The sequence below is a fragment of the Daktulosphaira vitifoliae genome, unplaced genomic scaffold (genome assembly GCF_025091365.1).
Source record: "Daktulosphaira vitifoliae isolate Bord-2020 unplaced genomic scaffold, ASM2509136v1 Scaffold_1, whole genome shotgun sequence".
In the NCBI taxonomy this organism is placed as follows: domain Eukaryota; kingdom Metazoa; phylum Arthropoda; class Insecta; order Hemiptera; family Phylloxeridae; genus Daktulosphaira; species Daktulosphaira vitifoliae.
Window position 1 is genome coordinate 46,964,436 of NW_026099572.1, and position 21,611 is coordinate 46,986,046.

At 25.9% G+C, this 21,611-nt stretch overlaps 3 protein-coding genes across 3 annotated transcripts; all 3 read left to right on the top strand.

Annotated features, from left to right (window-relative positions):
- Window positions 1-2,598: 2,598 nt before the first annotated feature.
- LOC126894177 (transcription factor E2F5-like) lies at window positions 2,599-7,077 on the top strand. Its single transcript, XM_050664990.1, has 8 exons — window positions 2,599-3,094; window positions 3,423-3,532; window positions 3,591-3,699; window positions 3,880-4,167; window positions 5,394-5,487; window positions 5,594-5,665; window positions 5,841-5,876; window positions 6,837-7,077. Exons 1-8 carry the CDS (start codon window positions 2,888-2,890, stop codon window positions 6,953-6,955), a joined length of 1,035 nt encoding a protein of 344 aa, XP_050520947.1. The 5' UTR covers window positions 2,599-2,887; the 3' UTR covers window positions 6,956-7,077.
- A 4,455-nt stretch (window positions 7,078-11,532) lies between these two features.
- LOC126893852 (52 kDa repressor of the inhibitor of the protein kinase-like) lies at window positions 11,533-15,335 on the top strand. The gene is made up of 3 exons (XM_050664377.1): window positions 11,533-12,831; window positions 12,928-13,595; window positions 15,257-15,335. Exons 1-3 carry the CDS (start codon window positions 11,533-11,535, stop codon window positions 15,333-15,335), a joined length of 2,046 nt encoding a protein of 681 aa, XP_050520334.1.
- Window positions 15,336-16,105: 770 nt separating this feature from the next.
- LOC126893886 (SEC14-like protein 1) lies at window positions 16,106-20,855 on the top strand. The gene is made up of 14 exons (XM_050664423.1): window positions 16,106-16,307; window positions 16,370-16,519; window positions 16,767-16,898; window positions 16,964-17,187; window positions 17,424-17,482; window positions 18,148-18,272; window positions 18,374-18,563; window positions 18,829-18,917; window positions 18,977-19,235; window positions 19,313-19,431; window positions 19,506-19,631; window positions 19,695-19,836; window positions 19,893-20,127; window positions 20,208-20,855. The coding sequence occupies exons 1-14, from the start codon at window positions 16,245-16,247 to the stop codon at window positions 20,266-20,268; spliced, it is 1,974 nt and encodes a 657-aa protein (XP_050520380.1). The 5' UTR covers window positions 16,106-16,244; the 3' UTR covers window positions 20,269-20,855.
- The last annotated feature ends 756 nt before the right edge of the window (window positions 20,856-21,611 follow it).

Genomic DNA, 21,611 nt, shown 5'->3' on the forward strand with positions numbered 1-21,611 from the left:
TGCATTCATTGTTATTTCATGTGTAAACATTTTAGTTTATTTTCAACCCATAATTTGTATTTATTCTAGCTAATTAATACTTAATTACCATTACTTAACATTAATGAAAACTAATACAGTGTTAATAAGCATATTTAAATATCGCCATAGTAGTTGGGAAAAAATTATTATATGATATTAGTTTTCACAGGCCTGAATTGTACTAGTAAGTTACTAAGAAAATTTCAGTAGCCTATTCTAAATTGAGATTTATTAAAAATATTCAGAATTTTTGGAACAAACTTAAAATTGAATTGTAAACAAAAAATAATAATAATAACAAAACTTTTATGTACTGTTAGATCAATTACTAACATTTTGTTGGCTGATAAAAGTGTAAAATCTCTGTGGGCTTTTATTTTCTCAATCTAGCTCTTGTTATCCCAACAATTTTAAGATTACTGTTAGTTGTATTGAAAATTAACTATTTTACCTCATGACTAGACATCAAATAAGTACTTTGACTGGTCTACTGACAGAACATTGTCACTTGTTTAAACATCTTTACCCAATGGAGGTTTCAGAATCACCATTGTGCAGGAAATATGAAGTAGAAGAGGAAGACTCGGTTCATACAATGCGCGAGTCTGAAGCCTTATCCACACTAAGATCAAACTACTTGAGTAAATCTTTTCCTGAAAAAGAAAATTTCAAAAACCTAAGACCCAGATAGATACTTAATTTCGCCAGAGAGACGCTACTCTTTGGACATCCACAGGAGGTGAATTTATAGTCCACCCTTTATATATTTTGATAGGTATAATGTAATAACATTTGGGTATGTAAACCGAATCAAAACAGGTCTGAGTGCATAGACATTATGTACACCTCATTAATTTCTAAAACTAAATTTGCTACTAAATACAGAACTTAATAACCGAAAACTAATTAATTAATTTCTATAAAAATCTAATTTACAAGAACAGTTATAAAAGTGAGTGTTATTAAATTTCTTTTTATCAAATTTTAAATCCATAATTAATTTTTTTAAATTAAAGCAAAAAAAGTGAGTTTTGTATTTCTTCCGAAGAGGTATCAATATGATGAATACATTTAAATAACAAAATGAATATTTATATAATTATTTATGTTACATATTAACTTTTAATGCGCACAAATAAATATTAATTTTACTCTACAATAATTATTATTGTGTTATTTGAAAATTAAAATCATTAGTTCAATTTCAAATTGTATGTGTTCCATTATTATACCTCTGTTAGATATACATATTTCAAGCTACTGGAGGGTACAGTAAGATCTTGACAAAAGTTTTAATTGTATCTATGAAATCATTTTTCTATTCACAGTAAGATCAATACACAGAATATAGGGTAAAATTTGAATATATTTCTATTAAATATATATACTCTTCAAAAAATGTTGGCATTCGGCCATCAGAATTTTTATTTTAATGTAAAATTTAGCCCTTTTGAAAGTAATATTTAACAGCTATTAAAATTATTGCCTATTTCACTTATCATTCAAAGAAGTTATTTAATCTAGGAATAATAATATCTAATTTTTAAGCATAGATGAAATTTTACAAGAGACTTATGTTTAGAAAAGATTTGAAATAATTATATCCTTAGTTGTAAATCAGAGAGAGGAAGCTTAGCCTTCAACATGTTTAGAAATTAAATACAAAAATACTTTTTACAGTAGGAGAAAACTCAATTAAAATGTCAATGTTTTTTTTTAAATTTATTCATATGAAAATTAGTGAAGCGCCAAAAAAAAAGAATTAGTAAACCACCAATGCTACACAAGCATTGCACTTATTAAAATAGAATTTAATTATCATATCAATCCTTTTGACGTACTATTTTTCTTATTAATATATTAAATAATAGAAAAAAATATGTTAAATTGTTACATTTCTCAAATTAAAAATTATGTAATCGTTGAAAAGACGCTAAAAAGATTTATAGGATTTATTTTTGCAAGCTCTAGGAGAATAAATCACCCTCTTACGACTCCGTAGGAAACAAAATATTGGTATACCATAAAACTCATTTTTAATATCACAACATAATTTACGGCGTAGTTGAACAAAATTTGTATAGTGAGAAATTTTTAAGTTGTAAAAAAAAATTCCTGTACAGTTAAAAGTCACTCAAATAAATTATTTTGAGCGATTTTTAATCTTATTTCGTTGATTCTATAAGTTTTTAAACTTTTTTTTATCAAAATGAAGTTTAAATATTTCTTCCTAGATTGTTAATAGATTTGCAAACAAAATAATGGATTAAAAACAATTTCAATTTTCAGCATTGAATTTTTATTATTCTGATATTTATGTGAGTAGCTCAGTAAATTCCTTTGATTATACATATATAAGTTTGAATAATTAAGTTAACGTTAAATCATTATAAAAATTCTCTATTTTTATACCTCATTGATGAAAACGTAATTTAAAAATAGAATTATATTTTATGTATTTTTGTCTCAAAAACAATGATATCGCCTGTTGCTACACAGAATAAATAAATTGTCCTTACTGTGTGTTATCAATAATACCATGCCGTAGAGTGTTCAATCTTATCTTTATTTATAATTTAATAATCATGATTTGTATTTAGAATCTTGATACTTTGGTTAATCTAAATAATAATGTATAAATATTTTTATGGACATATTTTTTAACAAACATAGCAAATGTTTATTTATTATAACGTTCATGCCTCTAATATTATAATTTTAATTATTTTTATCTGTCAGTAGATATGTTAAACACAAATTTATAATGTGATTGTTACTCTGCATGAATTGAAAATACTAAGTATATTTCTTAGTTAAATAACTTGTATTTCTTGCGGTGAATATCAATTTATAAAAAATCATCATTATGGATGACCAAAATCTTTTGGATTTAGTCGACAGCAGTGATGATGATGATACTCAATCATTATCAGATAAATACAGCTCTAAAGTATTGACTGTTGAAGATATGTTATTAGGCAAAGGAAGGCAAGAAAAATCTTTAGGAAATTTGGCTACAAAATTCGCAGAACTTCTGAGAAATTCTCCTGATGGTGTGATGCATTTGAATAAAGTAAATTAGTTTTTATCTCAATATATTTTTTTCTTAATAAGTTATCAGAGTAGTAAACATTAGGTTTGTACCAGGAAAAAAAAGATATGTACTCTCAACTAGGTATTTTTATTTATCAGTAACTTTTTTTATTAAGAACATAATGACTAAAAGAAAAATGTCATTATAAATTATGCTGTCTGGGAGAATTTTTTTTCTCTCATAAATTTCCGAGTGTGCTATTATAAATAATGATTAATTTTTTTTTTTAATATAGAGTATTGTAATTTATTGAACCTTAAAAAAAGTTTCTAATAAATTCTGCAAGTGAAATAAAGTTTTGTTATAGGCTACAGCAATGCTCGCAGTAAAACAAAAAAGAAGAATATATGACATAACAAATGTTCTTGAAGGTATTGGTTTAATTGAAAAGAAAACAAAAAACCAAGTTAGATGGAGGTAAATTATTTATATTTTATCATATATCATTTTTCACGTATCATTTAAAAAATTATAGAGGATTAGAAACTAGCGAAGATGATAAAACTGTAGAAATGAGATCAATATTACAAGATGAAATACAAACTCTCAAATGGCAAGAAGAAATATTAGACAAACAATTAGAGGTGATAAACTAAATAATTTTACAATAATACTATGAAGCTTTTAACTAGTACCAAATAAAAATTATCATGATGGTCTATAGTAGATTTTATTATAGAATAATTTTATAAAATAAAACTATGAAGAAATATTTTATTCATTGATAAATTAATTATTAATTCAGTACTTTTTTTTTTTTATAGATTCTTAGCCGCGATTTCAAAGTATTAAAAGAAGAAAAGTCTTTTTCTCGATATATGTATTTATTAAGTAGTGAAATATCAAATAAACAACAAAAAAAATCAGTTTTCACTGTTCAACCTATGGAAGCCCTTAGAGGAGCTAGTATATCTATTCCTCGAACAAAGTTTAATAGAAATTATAACATTAAAGCATATGACAAAAGCATGCCTTTTAGAATACAGTTTAATTCTAAAAATGTACCAGTTAATATGAATCTAATTTCTTTCAAAGCATTTGGTCGACCTATGGTAAAAAATAAATTAATAATATAAATAATTTTAGGGAAGTAAGGTAAATTAATATTAATGGGATATAATTATCGTTTTAAATTTGTATTTAAAAATCTATTTACAATTATTGTAAATTCATTTTCAAAATTTTTTATATTATAATGGTGTTTTATAAAAAAAAGCAGTTTTGAATTTTCCTATAAATCAGTTTCATTTTATAAGAAATACATTATTAATGATACATATTGTTTCACTATGTGTTGAAGTTTAACAGTGAAATACTAAAAAACTAAAAACTAAAAAACAGTGAAATACGATATTGTGCATATGAAATCTTCTACTCGCTCAACACACAGTGACTCTCTCCATGGTGGCGTGATCGTTTTACATTATACATTTCTGAAGATGAACATGGAAATACAGAAATATTGAATGAAGATCATTACGAAAACATAATTTTGAATTTTCTTTTGCCTATTTTGGATAACATGGGCTCTGAAGAAATGTGGTTACAACAAGACGGTAAACTATTGCAATATTTCATGAAAAATTTGATAGCCAACTCATTTCACTCCATGGCAAGCGCAGTGGGCACCAAATTTTAATCAGTGGTTGTTTGATTAAACTCTTTGTGACTTCTTCCTTTGGTGCTTCATTAAATCACTAGTTTATGCAAACCATAAACTTTATTGGATCTCAATCAAGAAATTCAACAAAGAAGTTCTCAGTGAACAAGTAGGCAAGTCTATGAAAACATGATTTGGGATTAGATGATTAATAATTTTATGAACAGAGTCACTGTGTGTCAATCAGGTAAAGGTTTCATTAATAATGTATTTCTTGTAAATTGATATATATCAAAATTAAAAACTGCATTATTTATGAAACACCCTTTATTAAGAAATGTAATTATTATTAAATATAATATTTAAGAAATAGAATTTTCAACCTAATGTGATATTTGTAAAATATTCAAAAATGAATAATTAATTTACAATTACCCCATTTTTTAATATTTACACTACTTCAACTTATTAAAATAGTTTTATCAAATGGGTAAGCGAAGAGTTCTCCATTCTTCCCTGTACTATTATTAATTTGAAATTTAATCTTACATTAAGTATAATTTGATTATATTTAAAAAATAATTAAATAAAATAAGGCATAAATTTAGTTTTTATAATTTAAATAAAATATTTTTCATAAATTAATTTGCCTTATTTTATATTGTTTTATTTTTATAGAATAAAAGATGCAATGAAGATTCTTCAACTAGTAGTTCATGTAAAAAAACACATTTTGAAAAATCAACAGATGTCCTCAATAATATTGAACCATGTAAAATTTTAATTATTAAAATATTTATTTTACTTATAGATAAATTACCCCAATAAAATTAAACAAACATAATTATATAATAAATTAATAAAAATATTTTTTTTAGTTCCTGATGATACAGAAGTAGAAGAAGTTATAGTATTAAACAAAGAAGGAAAACAAGTAGAAAAAAATAAAGGTAGGTATTCAAAGGGTATATCATATAGATTTTAATAAGTCATAGAAATATTAATTATTTTTGTTTTGTTTATTATAAAAGATAATTATATAACATGTAAAATTTAATTTAAATTTAATAATAAAAAATGATTTTATCACATGGAATATTTAAGTATTTTTTATTATTATTACAGATACATTCTCAATTACAAATGATCATTACATTCAAGGTAAAACTATTAGTTTTATTTATTACAATTTTTTTTTTCTGAAATATTGTGTATTTTTTTTAATTGGATGTAAACAATTGGGTAATTATAAATACATTTATCCTCATAGAACATCTAGCATATTTTATTTTAGTTTGGGAAAGTTTGGTTAGATATAAGTTTGAAATAAAAACTTGTGCATTTATGTTTGCTCCATGATTTGCAATTACCTCACTTCATTCCTAGCCAAATGTATCTTCCATTTGTTTGATTGATCAAGAGTACCAAAACACAAAATAATTCTTTATTTGTAATTAATGAAAGTTACAAGTGTTAAGTTATTACATAGTTGATTTTGAAGTATTTATATCGCATAAGTTAGTTGTATTGTGTATTTGGAGTATATAGTTTGATTTAAATTAATAATTCAAGTTCTATTATCTTGAGGAAGTGTGTTTGTTGTCCGGGTGCTATGGTGTCTTTGAACGAACTTGTTCTGATGTTTGAAGTATATCTGGTTTGTTGGTAACTAAGACATTCAATAAAGATATGAATACTTGAGAGTTTACATTGACATCGAAAATAGTTTCGGATATAAGATAAAACTGTGTCAGTCTAGTGACAATTTATATAATTTTTATTTTATATGTAATTGAGTTATTAATAAAAATAGAATCATCTTGTACAATAACTCTGATCAATTTTTCTAAAATATACAAATTTATTATTATTTTTTTGTTATTGTGATCATATTTTGATCAATCATTTAATATAAAAAAGTAAGACAATGTATTTTAATCAAAGTGACATGTAGTTTAGTCAGAAAATTCCATTTTCATGGAAAGTAATAACTTTTTGTTAGAAAAATGTTTATAAATTTCAAATTAAAAAAATGATATTTTTATAATTAAGTTTAATTTGTAATTTAAAAAAAAAAATTTTATTGAAATGTTTTTGATGATATTATAACTAATATTTCAGTTCCTCCACGTTATGACCCAGTATTTAGATTAAGTCCTCCTCCATCAGACAGTACTTTCAATTATCTCATTGATCCTTCAGAAGGTGCATTTGAAGCTTTTGATATTTCACCAAAATAGATTTTAAATAAGTTATTCATAGTGAAATTTTGTTATAATATTAATATTGTTTGTATCAGTTAAACATATCACTAAAAATATTTATTTATGGCTAAATAAATGAGCAATAATTGTTTGTTTTATTTTATCTTTTTACTCTTTCCTTCTATTTAATTTGTGTGATTGTAAATAAAATTTTAATTTTAGAGATTTCATGTACTACTTAAAAAAATAAAAAATTTTTTTCATTTTATTTTTTTAGATTTTTACAAATTCATTATATTAAAAATATATTACAATTAATATTTTTAGCTTTAGACATAATTACTTAGTAATTTTATCCTGATTATAAATTTGTATAATATAACTTGTAATAATTAATTTTTGACTGTTTACATTTTTAAAGTACAAATATCAAATTATAATTAATATAAAAGCAAAATTAATGTATTATTCTTGTTAATTACTGTATGTATGTAATTTTGTTATGGGGTAATTTCTTGATTTTTAATAAACTATGATATATTTATTTATTCAAACAACAACAATTCTCTTAATTGTGTATTCATTTCTTCAAAGTAGCATATATTTGACAATACGTTTAATACATGGATTGCCAGCCCGTCTCATTACATCGCAAGTCTAGCCTAATTAGATTAACCCCCACCCTCGTTTTTAGTTAGGATGCAAAGTCTATCTACTGAACCATTACACTAATTTTTATTTTATCTTCGATGCGAAGCTGAGAAGGTATTGGTTTTACTATGATGTGTTTTATGTCTGTTGCCACTTTTTTTCAGCTCTCACTGAACCGATTTCTTTCAACGATATGTCAAAAGATCACCAATCGTATCTAGTCGAAGATATTACCCTCAAAAATTGAAAAAATTTCCCTCGTTCCCCGTAAATGAGGGAAACCTCCAAAAAAATTACAATTTTAAAAATCGTTAATGTTCGAAATTTTTTCAATTTTTTTTTCTTAAAACTGCCATGACTTTCAAAAATGAACATATCAATATAATTTGTTTTTATAGAAGCTTGATGTCTTTGCCTATCATTTGGTATATTTTTTTTATAAATTTAACCCTTTACCTGTCCACAGGAGGGGATTTAAAATGACAACTTTTTCAACTTAACTTTTGAAAGTATTCCGGAAAGTCTGACACTTTTATATATATCTTTTATTAAAGCTAATGTAATGTACTTTATTATGGAAAAAAAAAATTTGACCTCTGGACTTGTCTTCGTGGTGAAAATAGACATCAAAGTTAATAAAAAAAATACGATTTTTGTAAAATAATTCTTTTTTATATTTTGAACTTAATAATGCTATAACTTTTTGGAAAATGTATAAATTATAAATTATAGATAAATAATTTTTTTTTTTATATAGATGCTTGATGTCTTTACCTATCATTTGGTATATTTTTTTTATTAATCTGACCATGAATCTTTCATTCGACACACTTTATCTTAATCGGGATATTAATTAGGAAATAGCAGATCATGTAGCTTTTGGAATAATCCACCAATTTTTTAAAATTAAACACTAAAGATTTGCATTGAAGCGTTTTTTTTTTATAGTGATTTTAATCACTGTCAGATATCATACTTGATCCAACTATGCCACATCACCACTGCGCCACGGCCCACCTGTGTTGGGTTTTTGATTTTTATTTATGCCTTTTTAAGCACAGTACCTCTTAGGGCAAGTGCATTAAAGACTGCACTCTCAGTGGACGCCGCTTATAAGACTCACGGATATAGGGTTCAGTCGCTTAATAGACTCAAAGTCGTCTGGAACGTTCCAGACGTATCCAAATACATTATAAAAAATTCGATTATAAGACTCAAATTTTGTAAAAAAAAAAAATAGTAGAAAATGAAAATTCTTGGTTGAAATGTTGAAATAAATTGGTTTTTAATCACTCTCCTTGAGGAAGCACTTTAATGTGAGTCAACTTCGACTTTAAAGGCTAATAATGTAGCCATGAAAATTAACTATCTTAAGGCTTTACACTTAGCAAATGAATCATGGAATAATATACGTGATGTGACTGTACGAAATTGCTTTCGTCACGGAGACTTCATAAAAACTGAGGAAAAGGAAGAAGAGGATGAAGACAGGTCTATTGAGATGCAGGAAGACCTTACTGACTAAACATATGCAGATTGGTAAATATCGACAGTGATCTTCAAACTTCTGTAGAGTATTCTGAGGATCAAATTTGTCAGTCTATCGCAAATGAATCGACCAGCATCAGTGAAGAGAAAAATGACGAAGGTGATGACGATGAGGAAGAGGTTAAACCACCATCAAACAAAGAGGTTTTAAAGGCTCTAAAAGTGTTAAGGAAAACTGTTCATCACCGAGGTGTTAATTTTAATAAACAATATGAATATGAACAGTATATTTCTGGAATATTAGAACAATTCAAAACAAACCAAAATTACAATTTTTTAATAAATAATAAGTACGTAAATATATACATAATTTATAATTTTTTATTAATATGTATGTAATATTTTGTATTATACAGTGGCGCACCCGGGGGGGGGCTTTGGGGCTAAAGCCCCCCCCAAAAATATTTTTTGAATTAAATTATAAATTATTATAGCACATTGTCACAAATATAGTATTAAAATGATTTTTTTTCCAAATTTTATTATTATGTTAGATACATATAAATAGTTCAATAATACGTAATAAGGTTTGTGTTAATCGCCGAGCGCTTATTTTGTTGAAATTATTTTTAGATTTATTGGTATTAAGCCGGATTCCCACGACTGGCGTACTTGCCAAATATTTGTCACTTGTGTATACTTGTCAAGTCGTCGGAACACTATACTTGTACAATTATTGGTCACTTGTCAGTTTCCCGCGGATTGTCGGTAAATGTAACACAAGTCAAAGGAATTAATGGCTTGACAAGTTTACACTTGTAGTTCACTAGTGCACACTTGTGTACTTGTCAAATACTTATCCAATATTTGATTTTAGGGTGGCTATCGGTAACACAATTTTTTCTTCCCACTCACCTATATTTGTGCAGTACAGCGGTGGTTTATGTTGGCCTAATTAGTTGATTTAATTTAATAGATAAGTAAAACTATTTTATAGTATAATTGTAAATATAATTTAATAGTTAAGGTTGATTACATAATGTATTAATTATATAACTTATTAATTTATGAATATTAAATATAAAATAAATATTATTGGATAGTTTAATATTTTACTAAAATGTTTATAATTGTAAAATTCTGTTTCATTTTTGCAAGTAAAAAATTATATACTGTGCGTAGCTGAAACACTATTAGTTTTACTCTGTCGTATTTTTTTTCTTTAATTTTTAGGGATACTAACCTCCTCAAATTTGCTTTAATTGCTATTGTTGTTGGATACCGAAAACAAGATTAATACAATTTAGTACTGAGAAATATTTTATATTAATAGCATTTTCTATTTTATAAAGTTATATTAGAACTATGTGTGTGAAAATAGTTTTATTTCAAATTTCGATGGCTATAATTAAATAAAAATGAATTAATCGGCCAATTTTTTGTTTTTGCAACCAACACTGCTCATAGAAATTAAGTAAACTGATAACTCTTGACGTTTATATCAGTAAGTATCACCTGTGAGTAATCATAATAAGAATGCAAGCGAAAAATGAATATAGGTAGTAAATAAATAAAAGGCTTTACTAGAAATGCCAAATTATTAAAAAAAGTAGATAAGTGTATTAATGATATAAATTGAATGCATTTCGCTATCAAAACTCTATTTTGAAATGGTGGCTGTTCAATAGTTTGGTGAAGTTAAGTAAAACCTTCATCTAATTTTACGGTAACATAGTTTTACATTTTTTTTTTTTTTTATTTTTTTTTCAATTAATTGTTTGTACTTTAAGTACTCTCCACACATAATTATGTATGAAGCATAAATAGTCATTTTTCATTATCACTAGCCATTTTAATGAACTTAAGGTTAACTAAATAAATGAAACCTAAAAATTATAGGTAAATGTTAAAGAACTAACTTAACAAGAAAATATTAAACTAAAAGGTATCAAAACTAACAATACTAAAAAAAGAATTTTAAATCACTCACTAAAACGTTCAAACACTACAGCGCTAAAAAAGCAAATGATACACGACTTAATATTTTTCAGGTCCCACCCCCAATACAATTATTTGACATTTGATCCAGTCGTAGGAATAGTATACTTGGCTTTTATTTATTACTTGTACAAGTGTACAAGTACTGGTATACTTGTCAAGTATACCAGTCATGGGAACGCTCCACTTGTTAATAATTGGATGATTTGGCAAGTATACAATTATTGGTGTACTTGGCAAGTACATCAGTCGTGGGAATCCGGCTTTAGCGTATTCTAATTTCTAAGAACTAGTCAGCAGCGATTACGTTAGATAGACAGCCGTCGATTTGATCATTAACTACAATAACAATATTTATCATAATTGTAGACTATTTGACGCGTGAAATTTCGTTTGTTTAATTCAGTCCGTTTGATTTTGTCGTTGTGAACGTTGTATTGAATACGTATTTACTACTTTGAGTAAAAATCTGCAAAATGAGTCAAAAACGAAGCAAACCCGTTGGTACTTTACTTAACTTTATCAGTATTAAACCGAAAATTCCAAAAATTAATGATTTGCCCGATCCTCAAGAAATATTTGCTTCGCCGTCACAAACATCTAATACTACTGGTAATTATCAACATTTTTCTTCTTATGATATATCATTATTTGTCGATAAAAAACTCAACAACCAAGAAAAAATTCAAGTTTTGCAAAATGTTTGGGTCCCGAATAATAATTTTAATTTTCCAATTCAACAAATTGGTAACCAAAGTAGAAAATTCAATATACTTTGGTTAACTAAATACAAATGGCTAACATATTCAAAAATTGAAGATAGTGCTTTTTGTAAAGTTTGCGTATTATTTTCACCTTCTATGGCGGGTTACAGTTCCAATCAATCACTTCATACATTTGTTAAAAAGGGATTCAATAATTGGAAAAAGGGCTTAGAAAAATTTGAAAAACACGGTACTTTAAATTATCACAAGGAAGCTAATTTAAAAGCAGATAATTTTATGGATGTCATGTCAGGAAAAATTTTATCGATTGATAAACAAATCGATAAAGCTCATCACCATCAGGCTTTAGAAAATCAAGAAAAACTGAAACCGATAATAAAAACGATTATTTTGTGTGGAAGACAATGTCTGCCACTTAGGGCACATCGAGATTACGGAACGTTTAACGTAGAACAAGAACCTGAGTGCAACGAAGGTAATTTTCGAGCGTTGCTTAGGGCACGAATTGATTCTGGGGACAAAAATTTAAAACAACATTTAATGACTTGCGGAAAAAATTCAACGTATATTAGTTGGAATATTCAGAACCAAATAATTGATGCTTGTGATGAAATTATTTTATCTAAACTTGTAACTAAAGTTAATAGTGCTAAATGTTTTGCCGTACTCGCTGACGAAACGTCTGATATTTCCTCAATCGAACAATTCTCATTGTGTGTAAGATATATTGAGTGTATCGATGAAAACAATTTTAAAATAGTTGAACAATTTTTAAAATTTGTACCAGTAGAATCAACTTCGGGTCAAAATTTAGCAGATGTACTTTTAACAACATTAAATGCATGTGGTATCAACATAAATTATTTACGCGGACAAGGCTACGATGGAGCTGCAGCAATGAGTGGCAGATTTAAAGGTGTCCAAGCATGTATAACAGAAAAATATCCAACTGCACTCTATGTTCATTGTGTTTCACACAGCTTAAATTTGGCTTTATCTAATGCTGTTGATGTAATATCTATTAGGAATAGTTTTGGCGTAATAGAAAAAGTATACACGTTTTTTAATACACCAAAACGTCAAATTATTTTAAAAAATCAAATTCAAATTTTAGCTCCTGATATCAATAAAACTAAATTAGTGCAGTTTTGTCCAACTAGATGGGTTGAACGACACGATTCAATAATAGTATTCAATCAATTTTTATTACTTGTAGTGGCGGCTTTAGAAGAAATTCAACCGTGGAACTGTAAGGACTCATCATCTGGTGCATTTTTACTTTTAAATAGTATTCGCCAATCTACATTTATAATTTCATTACTTTGTTCAGAGAAATTATTAGCTTATACTTTACCAATAAGTAAAGTACTTCAAACGACAGATATAGATCTTTCTACTGCAGTTAACCAAGTAGGAAGTGTAGTGTCTATTCTCCATCGGCTTAGAAGTAACGCAGAAAATGAATTTAAGCTTTTATTTCTAGAAGCACAACAAATTGCCTCTAATTTAGACTTTACTCTATCCACACCTAGACTAACGAAACACCAAACTAAACGATCTAATGCACCATCAGAAAATATTGAAGAATACTATAGACGTTCAATTTTTGTTCCATGGATTGATTCGTTTCTTAATAGTCTGTCTGATCGATTTTTAAAACACAAAAATCTTCTCACAAGTTTTAAATGTCTTTTACCTACCGGACATACTCCAACCGATGAACAAATTTCAAGTTTTAAAAATCTTTTTGAATTTTATGAAAAAGATATGCAACATATTAGTTTTTCAGTCGCAAAGGCCGAATTCGAATTGTGGTACGAAAAATTCAAAAATGGTTGCTATACTTTACCGCTAAACGCAATCGATGGTTTAAATTTATGTGATTTAAAAGTATTTGAATCAGTATTTATACTTTTGAAAATATTTGCAACGTTACCAGTAAGTACAAGTACGGCTGAGAGATCATTTTCCACGCTACGGCGAATCAAAACCTACCTCAGAAATACTATGGGACAGTCACGATTAAATGGACTGGCAAATCTTCACATACATCGAGAAATACAAATTAAAGAATCCGAAGTATTAGAAGTTCTATCTGAAAAGGGACCCAGAAAAATTAAATTTTAAACTAATTTGTCATAATATTTTATTGAAAATATTAAAAACAGTATACTATATAATTTGTGGTAATAATAATAATAAAAATGTTTAAAAATGAGTAGTAATTGCTTTCCATTGTGTGTAAGGAAAATGTTTTAGCCCCCCCCAAAAAAAAATCCTGGGTGCGCGCCTGGTATTATAATATAATTTTAATTTTTAATTATACTTTGTTCGTTTAGTTACTAATAAATATTAAGTAATACGTGTATAATATGTATGTATTTAAGTAAATTAAAATAAAACAAAATATGCTGTAAAAAAATTTCATAAATATTTTGTTTTTTCCAACTTCGCCTATAAGATTCATTCGGTTATATGACTCACTTTGTGCTGGTCCCATAGTGAGTCTTATAAGCGGCATCCACTGTATATATTTTTTTAGCAAACATTTTTTTATTTAAATGGTTATATAATGATTATTCAAATTAAAAAATATAAACAATATATTATGTTGTGTAAAACAATTTCTTATCATGTAAATTTCTTGGACATTATTAAATATTTATAGTTTTCTCCTTTTTCTTTCAACATTCATTTCTATAACTGTTCTTTTAGCTTCCGATTCCTCTCTCCTCATAATATAACCAAAATGTTATGGTTATGTTATGAAAATATATTATAGAAAATTAAGTCTATTTCTTTCATTCACCATTGACGCCATATCTATACTCCCTCTTATATGACCGTTCCTTTCCTATCTTTTTTAGTCACTCCACTCATCCATCTAAGCATTTTCATTTCTGGTATACTCATTCTTTGATCTACTCTCTTGTCAACCGCCCAAAACTCTGAAACATATATCATAACTCCATTGTCCACTTTCCAGGCAAACAACTTAACTGGTTCTTTGTTACTGATGTTTATCCTCTTATTCTTTTGTCTATTATTACCTTTTCCCAAATTTTCATACTATGACTTATCGCTTTATGCCTTTATAATTCTCACGCTCTTGTATATCTCCTTTGCCTTTAAATATCGGCATCACAATACTATTCCTCCATTCTTTTGGTATTTTTCCTTCTAATTGGATTTTATTAAAAAGATCCTTCAACATTATGTCAACACCGCCTAATATTTTCTACACTTCATCGGATCCTACTGCTTTATTCTTTTTCATACTTGATACAAGAATCCCCTAGTTATAAAAGTGTGTAACAAGACTTTTTTAGAGGGTGACTAAAGACGTATTTATAAAAGACTTAAACTAGAATCCTACCTAAATTTATATAAAATTGTTTATTGTATTATACAAAAGAGGTAAAAAAAAAATTATGTATACATAAAATGAAGAGATTATAATTATAACATTTTATAGGTGTTTTGAAGGAGATCAATCGGATGAAGGGGATACATCACCGAGGTGTCACGCTAGTCGCCACTTTTTTAACAACTAAAACTAAAACTATAACCAGAATTTTAAACCAGTGTAAAATTTCAACTTTGCATGACAAGAAATTTAACAGCTAGATTATTATCAAATTGACTAAAAGAATTTCGAATAGAAAAAATCATTAAAAATATTATTATAATAAAATAACATTATGTTAAACATAATATATTTTTAGGTTACCCAGAAATAAGTTTTTATTAGACGTATTCACATGGCTGTCCTAAAAGAGACATCGGGGGTGTCAATGACAATTAGGGGAATGACACAGTGTCCTACTCTCTTATTTGTTATAATTTAATCGTTGCAGTCGGTAATTTTTATCAACTAATTTTATTGTAATATAAGAGGATGCTAACAAAAATAATTATTCAATCAAGAAATATATGAATTTTTTTCTCCCTATATTTTTAGATTCGAGACGGCCCTACATATTCATAGGTAACAGAAAATTAAAAAACGTGAAGTAATAACATAAATTAAATACATAATGTGTATTTAATCTATGGTACTATACTCTATTTTGGTTTAAGCTTAATATGTTGTGATAATTACATGACTAAATTAAAAATATATAAAACATTTTACTTATAAAGAATCATTCATAGCATTATGCGCGTTAATAATATACTGTCTGACAAAAATTAATGATCAGTAATTAGAACCTAATGATCCTGTCTTAAAAATTTAGTAACATTAGGAAACAATACCATCTATACCTATTTATCAATCAGCTGTTGTACTAAATTAATCAAATTTGTTGACGTCATAGTATTGATTGTACCTTGTGATAAACAAGTCGCAAGAGTTTGAATAATTTAATTACTGATCAAAACATAATGTATAATCATTTAGCTTAAGTGTTTGTTTTATTGTTTGATTTTACTCATTTTGTTAAATTTTATTCCTCGACAAGATGGTTCAAGAATATCAGTCTCCTGTTCGTGTTTATAAATATCCCTTCGAAATAGTTATGGCTGTAAGTAAACTCTTTTGTTAGATTTGTGATTTTCTTATATTCACTTGAAAAATTTATTATAGGCTTATGAAAGAAGGTTCCCCACTTCACATTTAATACCAGTATTTGTTGGAAGTGAAGTAACTGCTGATTCTACCTCATCGGATGGTTCTATTAGGACAACAGAAAGACGATGTAAACTTGTAGTTGAAGCCCCTTATCTTATTAAAAAAGTAAACATTTCTATTCATTATTAATAAAATATTTAAAAAAATAACTATTATTACAACAAGTTTTTTACAAATTATTTGATAAATATTTGTATTTTCATATTTTACTAGCATAATGAACTCTTCATTTTTCAAGTTAATCTTAACAATTTTTTTGTATGATACTAACTTTATTGATTGATGATTAGATAGTAATTTATTATTTGTTCAATATTGTTTATACTATATTATTAATTATACATTTAAATAGATTATTGGTGTAGACTTTGTATACTTTATACAGAAAAACATTTTAAATATGAGAGAACGTTATTTAAATATTGAAGCAACAAATGAAACTTTTTCAAATCGAGTTCATGTTCTAGAAACATGCCGTTATTATGTAAGTCAGTAAATCATTACATGTTTTTATTTTAATTATTATGATATAATTATTTTTTGATTAAGGTTCATCCAGAAAATTCAGAATGGACTTGTTATGAACAAAGTGCTCTATTAGATATTAAACATTTTTTGGGTTTTGAGCATACTATGGAAAAATTAGGTATGAAACAATACATCCACAATATTTCTAAAGGTAAAGAAATTATAGAATATTATATTGATGAATTGAAAAAAGAAGGAATTACTAGTGTTCCTCGATGGGTATCTAATGGAGATGATCAACTTTGGTAATTAAAATCTTCTATAATAATAATTAGTTAGTATTACCTCAAATATTTTTTACTAGTTACCTTAATAGGTATATTAAGGGAGATGAGTTTATTAAGGCACTTCATTTCAATAGTTTTCTATAAAAAAAAATTATGTTAATAGAATTATTAAGACATTTAAATCATAAGAGGTTTGAATGAGTCTACAATTTTTTTTCATTGTTTTATGTATTAATAAAAATGTTATTAATTAGTGTGAAGTTATCAGAAATCAATCAAGTCAGTATATGTAAAGATAGTCCTACAAATTCAGGTAAATATAATTATTAATATCATTAAATAAAATATTGTATTGTAAATATTCATGTCTTCATAAAAGCTTTTATATATTCAGCTTGACATAGTATTTTGTATTACTTTATATTACTAACTTCTTTTATGTATAAATAACAATAAGAGTACAGTAAATGATGCAAAAGTTTATTTTAGATCCTATATTAATAATCCTGTACAATATTTTTAATATCGCTAATTAAAATGTTAGTATTATAAATAATGCATACTATTTGTTTACCTTCCAGTTGTACTTAACAGCTGTTTACACAATTATGTTTTTACATGGAGATTATTTAATAAAGCATACAATTATTTTCCTTAAAATAATAATTTTATGTACATTTTTTTTTGGCTTTTTATTAATTACACATTTATTATATTTATTTCTTGTATGTTATAAGAGCGTTAACTTAATTTTTTTAAGTAGTAACATACATAATTAATTAGCTTATAAAATAGAGAATAATATAACTAAAAAAATGACTGTTGATAACAACTTTTGGACAGTATATTAGAAGTTATTAACATTTGTATACCTAGGTGAGAGGATGAAACTTATATGCTATTATAGCATTTGAAATATTTTTTAATTTAAATTATTAGTGAATTTTATATTTCTTTTTGCAATTTGTCTTGTTTTAGATACTCAATCAAAGATATGGTTAGAAGATGAATATATTAAAAGATACATAGGTGAATTGACACCTTTCCAAGAATCAAAATTAGTTCAATTTAAGAAACAATTATCTCAATTACAAAAATCTAAAGTGAGTTTTTTATGTGTATAATTTTGTATATATACTGACGTAAATCAAAAAAGATTTATTTAATTCTTTATGCTGATTATCAATCATTGTTTGTATTACAGTTACCTAGTGATACAACTTTATTACGATTTTTAAGAGCTACAGATTTCAACATTGAAAAAGCTAGGGAAAATCTATTACAGTCACTTTCATGGCGTAAAAAGCATAATATTGACAATATTTTATCAGAACATGAATTCCCTGAAGTAGTCAAAACATATTTTCCTTGTGGTTGGCATTATTATGACAAAGGTAAACTAATTTTTAATAATATATTCAAAAATTTATACATCTTTAATGTGGTATATGTAACTGTTTCAACATCATTAACTTATTAAATTTAAATTATGTAGACACTTTTATCTTGTTTTAAATTATACTGGTTGTTAACAATGAAGTTTTAAAAACGCATTCTTAGTTTTATTAATTTCTTTGGGTTATTAGCTGATAATTTATTATGTTAAAAGAGAAATTTTATTTGGTTATCTTTTATTAAAAAATTAATTAAATTTTTTAGAAGGACGGCCATTATATATTTTACGATTAGGACAAATGGATGTCAAAGGTCTATTAAAATCTGTTGGTGAAGATTGTCTGTTAAAACAAGTAAATTAATAGTTAATCCTTATGTAACTTATTTTAATTGTCTTTCACTAAATTTTAAGGCTATGCATATTTGCGAAGAAGGTTTAAAGTTAACAAAAGAAGCTACACATACATCAGGCAAACCTATTACTACTTGGTGTTTATTGGTTGATTTAGAAGGTTTAAATATAAGACACTTATGGCGACCTGGTGTAAGTGCATTACTTAGAATAATTGAAATTGTTGAATCAAATTATCCAGAAACTTTAGGAACAATGCTTATTATACGGGCACCACGAGTATTTCCAGTGTTATGGACTTTAGTGAGCACTTTTATTAGTAAGAAAAATTTTAACTATAAAGCATAATAATAACTAGTATGGCTCAATATTCTTTTAAATTTTTTTTTGAACTAGATGAAACTACTCGAACTAAATTTTTGTTTTATGGAGGTAATGACTATCAAGCATCTGGGGGTCTTGATGAGTTTATTTCTTCTGAATACATGCCAGATTTTCTTGGGGGTAAATGCATAGTAAGTCATTTGAAACTATAATATTTATATATTTTTATTGTATATTATTATATAACAAAAATGTAATGATTTAGTCAAAAATTCCTGAAGGAGGTTTCGTGCCAAAAACATTATATTTAAAAGATGGAGATTTAGAAAAAGAAGCATGTACAATTACAGATGAGAGTATTTATGAATCTGTAACCCTAACAAAAGGACAGGTAATTTGAATCCATCTTTAATTTAAAAACCAAGTAATTATTAATATTTTTTTCATATTCCAGTCTCATGAAGTATTTGTTGAAGTTGAAGAATCTGGATCTATAATAACATGGGATTTTGATGTTATGCGTCAGGATATCAGTTTTAATGTATTACTGCTTCTTATAGAAGTTCAACCATCTACTCTTCTAAGTTGTACTAGGGGTAAATATGTAGCTATATGTTAAAAAATATTTTTATCCAGGCTATTTTATATGTAGGCAATCTTAATACAATGGAAAAAGGATGGAAAGAAGGTGAACATTATGAAAAAGTTGAACAGACTATCATATGTCATGATGGTGAAAGTATTCAAGGTTCACATCTTGTATCTAAAAGTGGAACATATGTCTTGCAATGGTATTGGTCATCAGAAAATACTAATGCTACTATTGGGTATCATACTAAAGCTAAAATAATGTACTATTATGAAATGTTAAAATCTGCTGATTATAGGTCAGTAAAATCATGATTTACATTTAAATATTAACAATAAAAAATTTTAATTACAATATTACTTTTATTTAACTCAATAGAGGATCAATGTCTAGTTTAATGTCAGCAAACAGCAAATTTTCTAGTCTAAGTAACAGATGATAGAAAAAAAGATATAGTTACATATATTTATAGATAGTTATTTTAAAAACGAATTTTCAATGGAATTGATAAGGACCATACATAAAAAAATTACTGTTCATTACTCTCTTAAAGAAAGTAAAGACTGGAAAGTATGAAAAAAATATATTAGGTTTATTTTATTTTTTTATTATTTATTTAAATTTTAATATTACTTTAATACATTTTTTAATTTATTTAAGTTAATTATTCATGTATTCATGTATTCATGACTTAGTATACTTTTTTTTTATTCACTAATTAATTGACAAATTATTTAATTATATTATATTTATCTTAGTCTTTCTTGTATGGTCCTTCTGGACAATATTAATTTTATTGTAGATTCTTATTATACAGAATGTTCAGTAAGTAAGGAAACAGGTAAATTGTTATAAACAATGAGAACAATAGAAACCCATTTCCTTACTTACTGAACGCTCTATATAATTTCTAAGGTAATCATAAATGTCAGTTATCTTAATATCTAGTGTATTGTTTATTAATTTAAGATATTAACAAAATCTCAACAATTATCATGTATTTTATTTGAATATATATATATATATATATATATATATATATATACAAGAAAATTATTTTATTATAAATTACTTATTAAGTCGAAAAATAAAAATGGTATTGATAATTTTTTTTTAGTGATATATTTTCTTTCATAATACCTTATAAGGGATGGATATAAAAAATACTACATAATTATTAATTAAAACAAGTATGTCACAAAAAAAAAAAACCCAAAACAATTATCAATATGAATTTTATTTTTTGACTTAATAAGTGGTCTATGATAAAAGAATCATTCTGTATATATATATTAAATTTTAGTCAATTTTTTTTACTTATGTATTCATTTATATTTTATTTTTATGTCTGTGATTAATTGGCATTTTATGATCTTTATTTTAGTATAATATTTTTGTTAAGTTTATGTGAATCTTTTAAATTTCTTTAGTCATCATTTTAAACATCTCAAATTCAATTAATCTCATATTATTCTAGTGTAACTAATGTCAATTGAATTGTTTTTTTATTGTGATACAGTATAAATGCCATTTTATAATATATTGAACTTATTGTTGTGTTTTATAAATGATATACTTGGATATCATAAAAGTACTTGATATATTGTATCTTAATAAAAAATCTATCTAAACTTCAAATTCTGTTCTATTTCATATATTTTTGGTGTAAAAATAATTATTAAAGTAAGTTTATTTTTGTTGAAGGCGTGTTTTAAAATTTTATTTATAAATTTTCCTATTTATTCAATACTATGAAATAATTCGATTAATGTTATTTTTCGT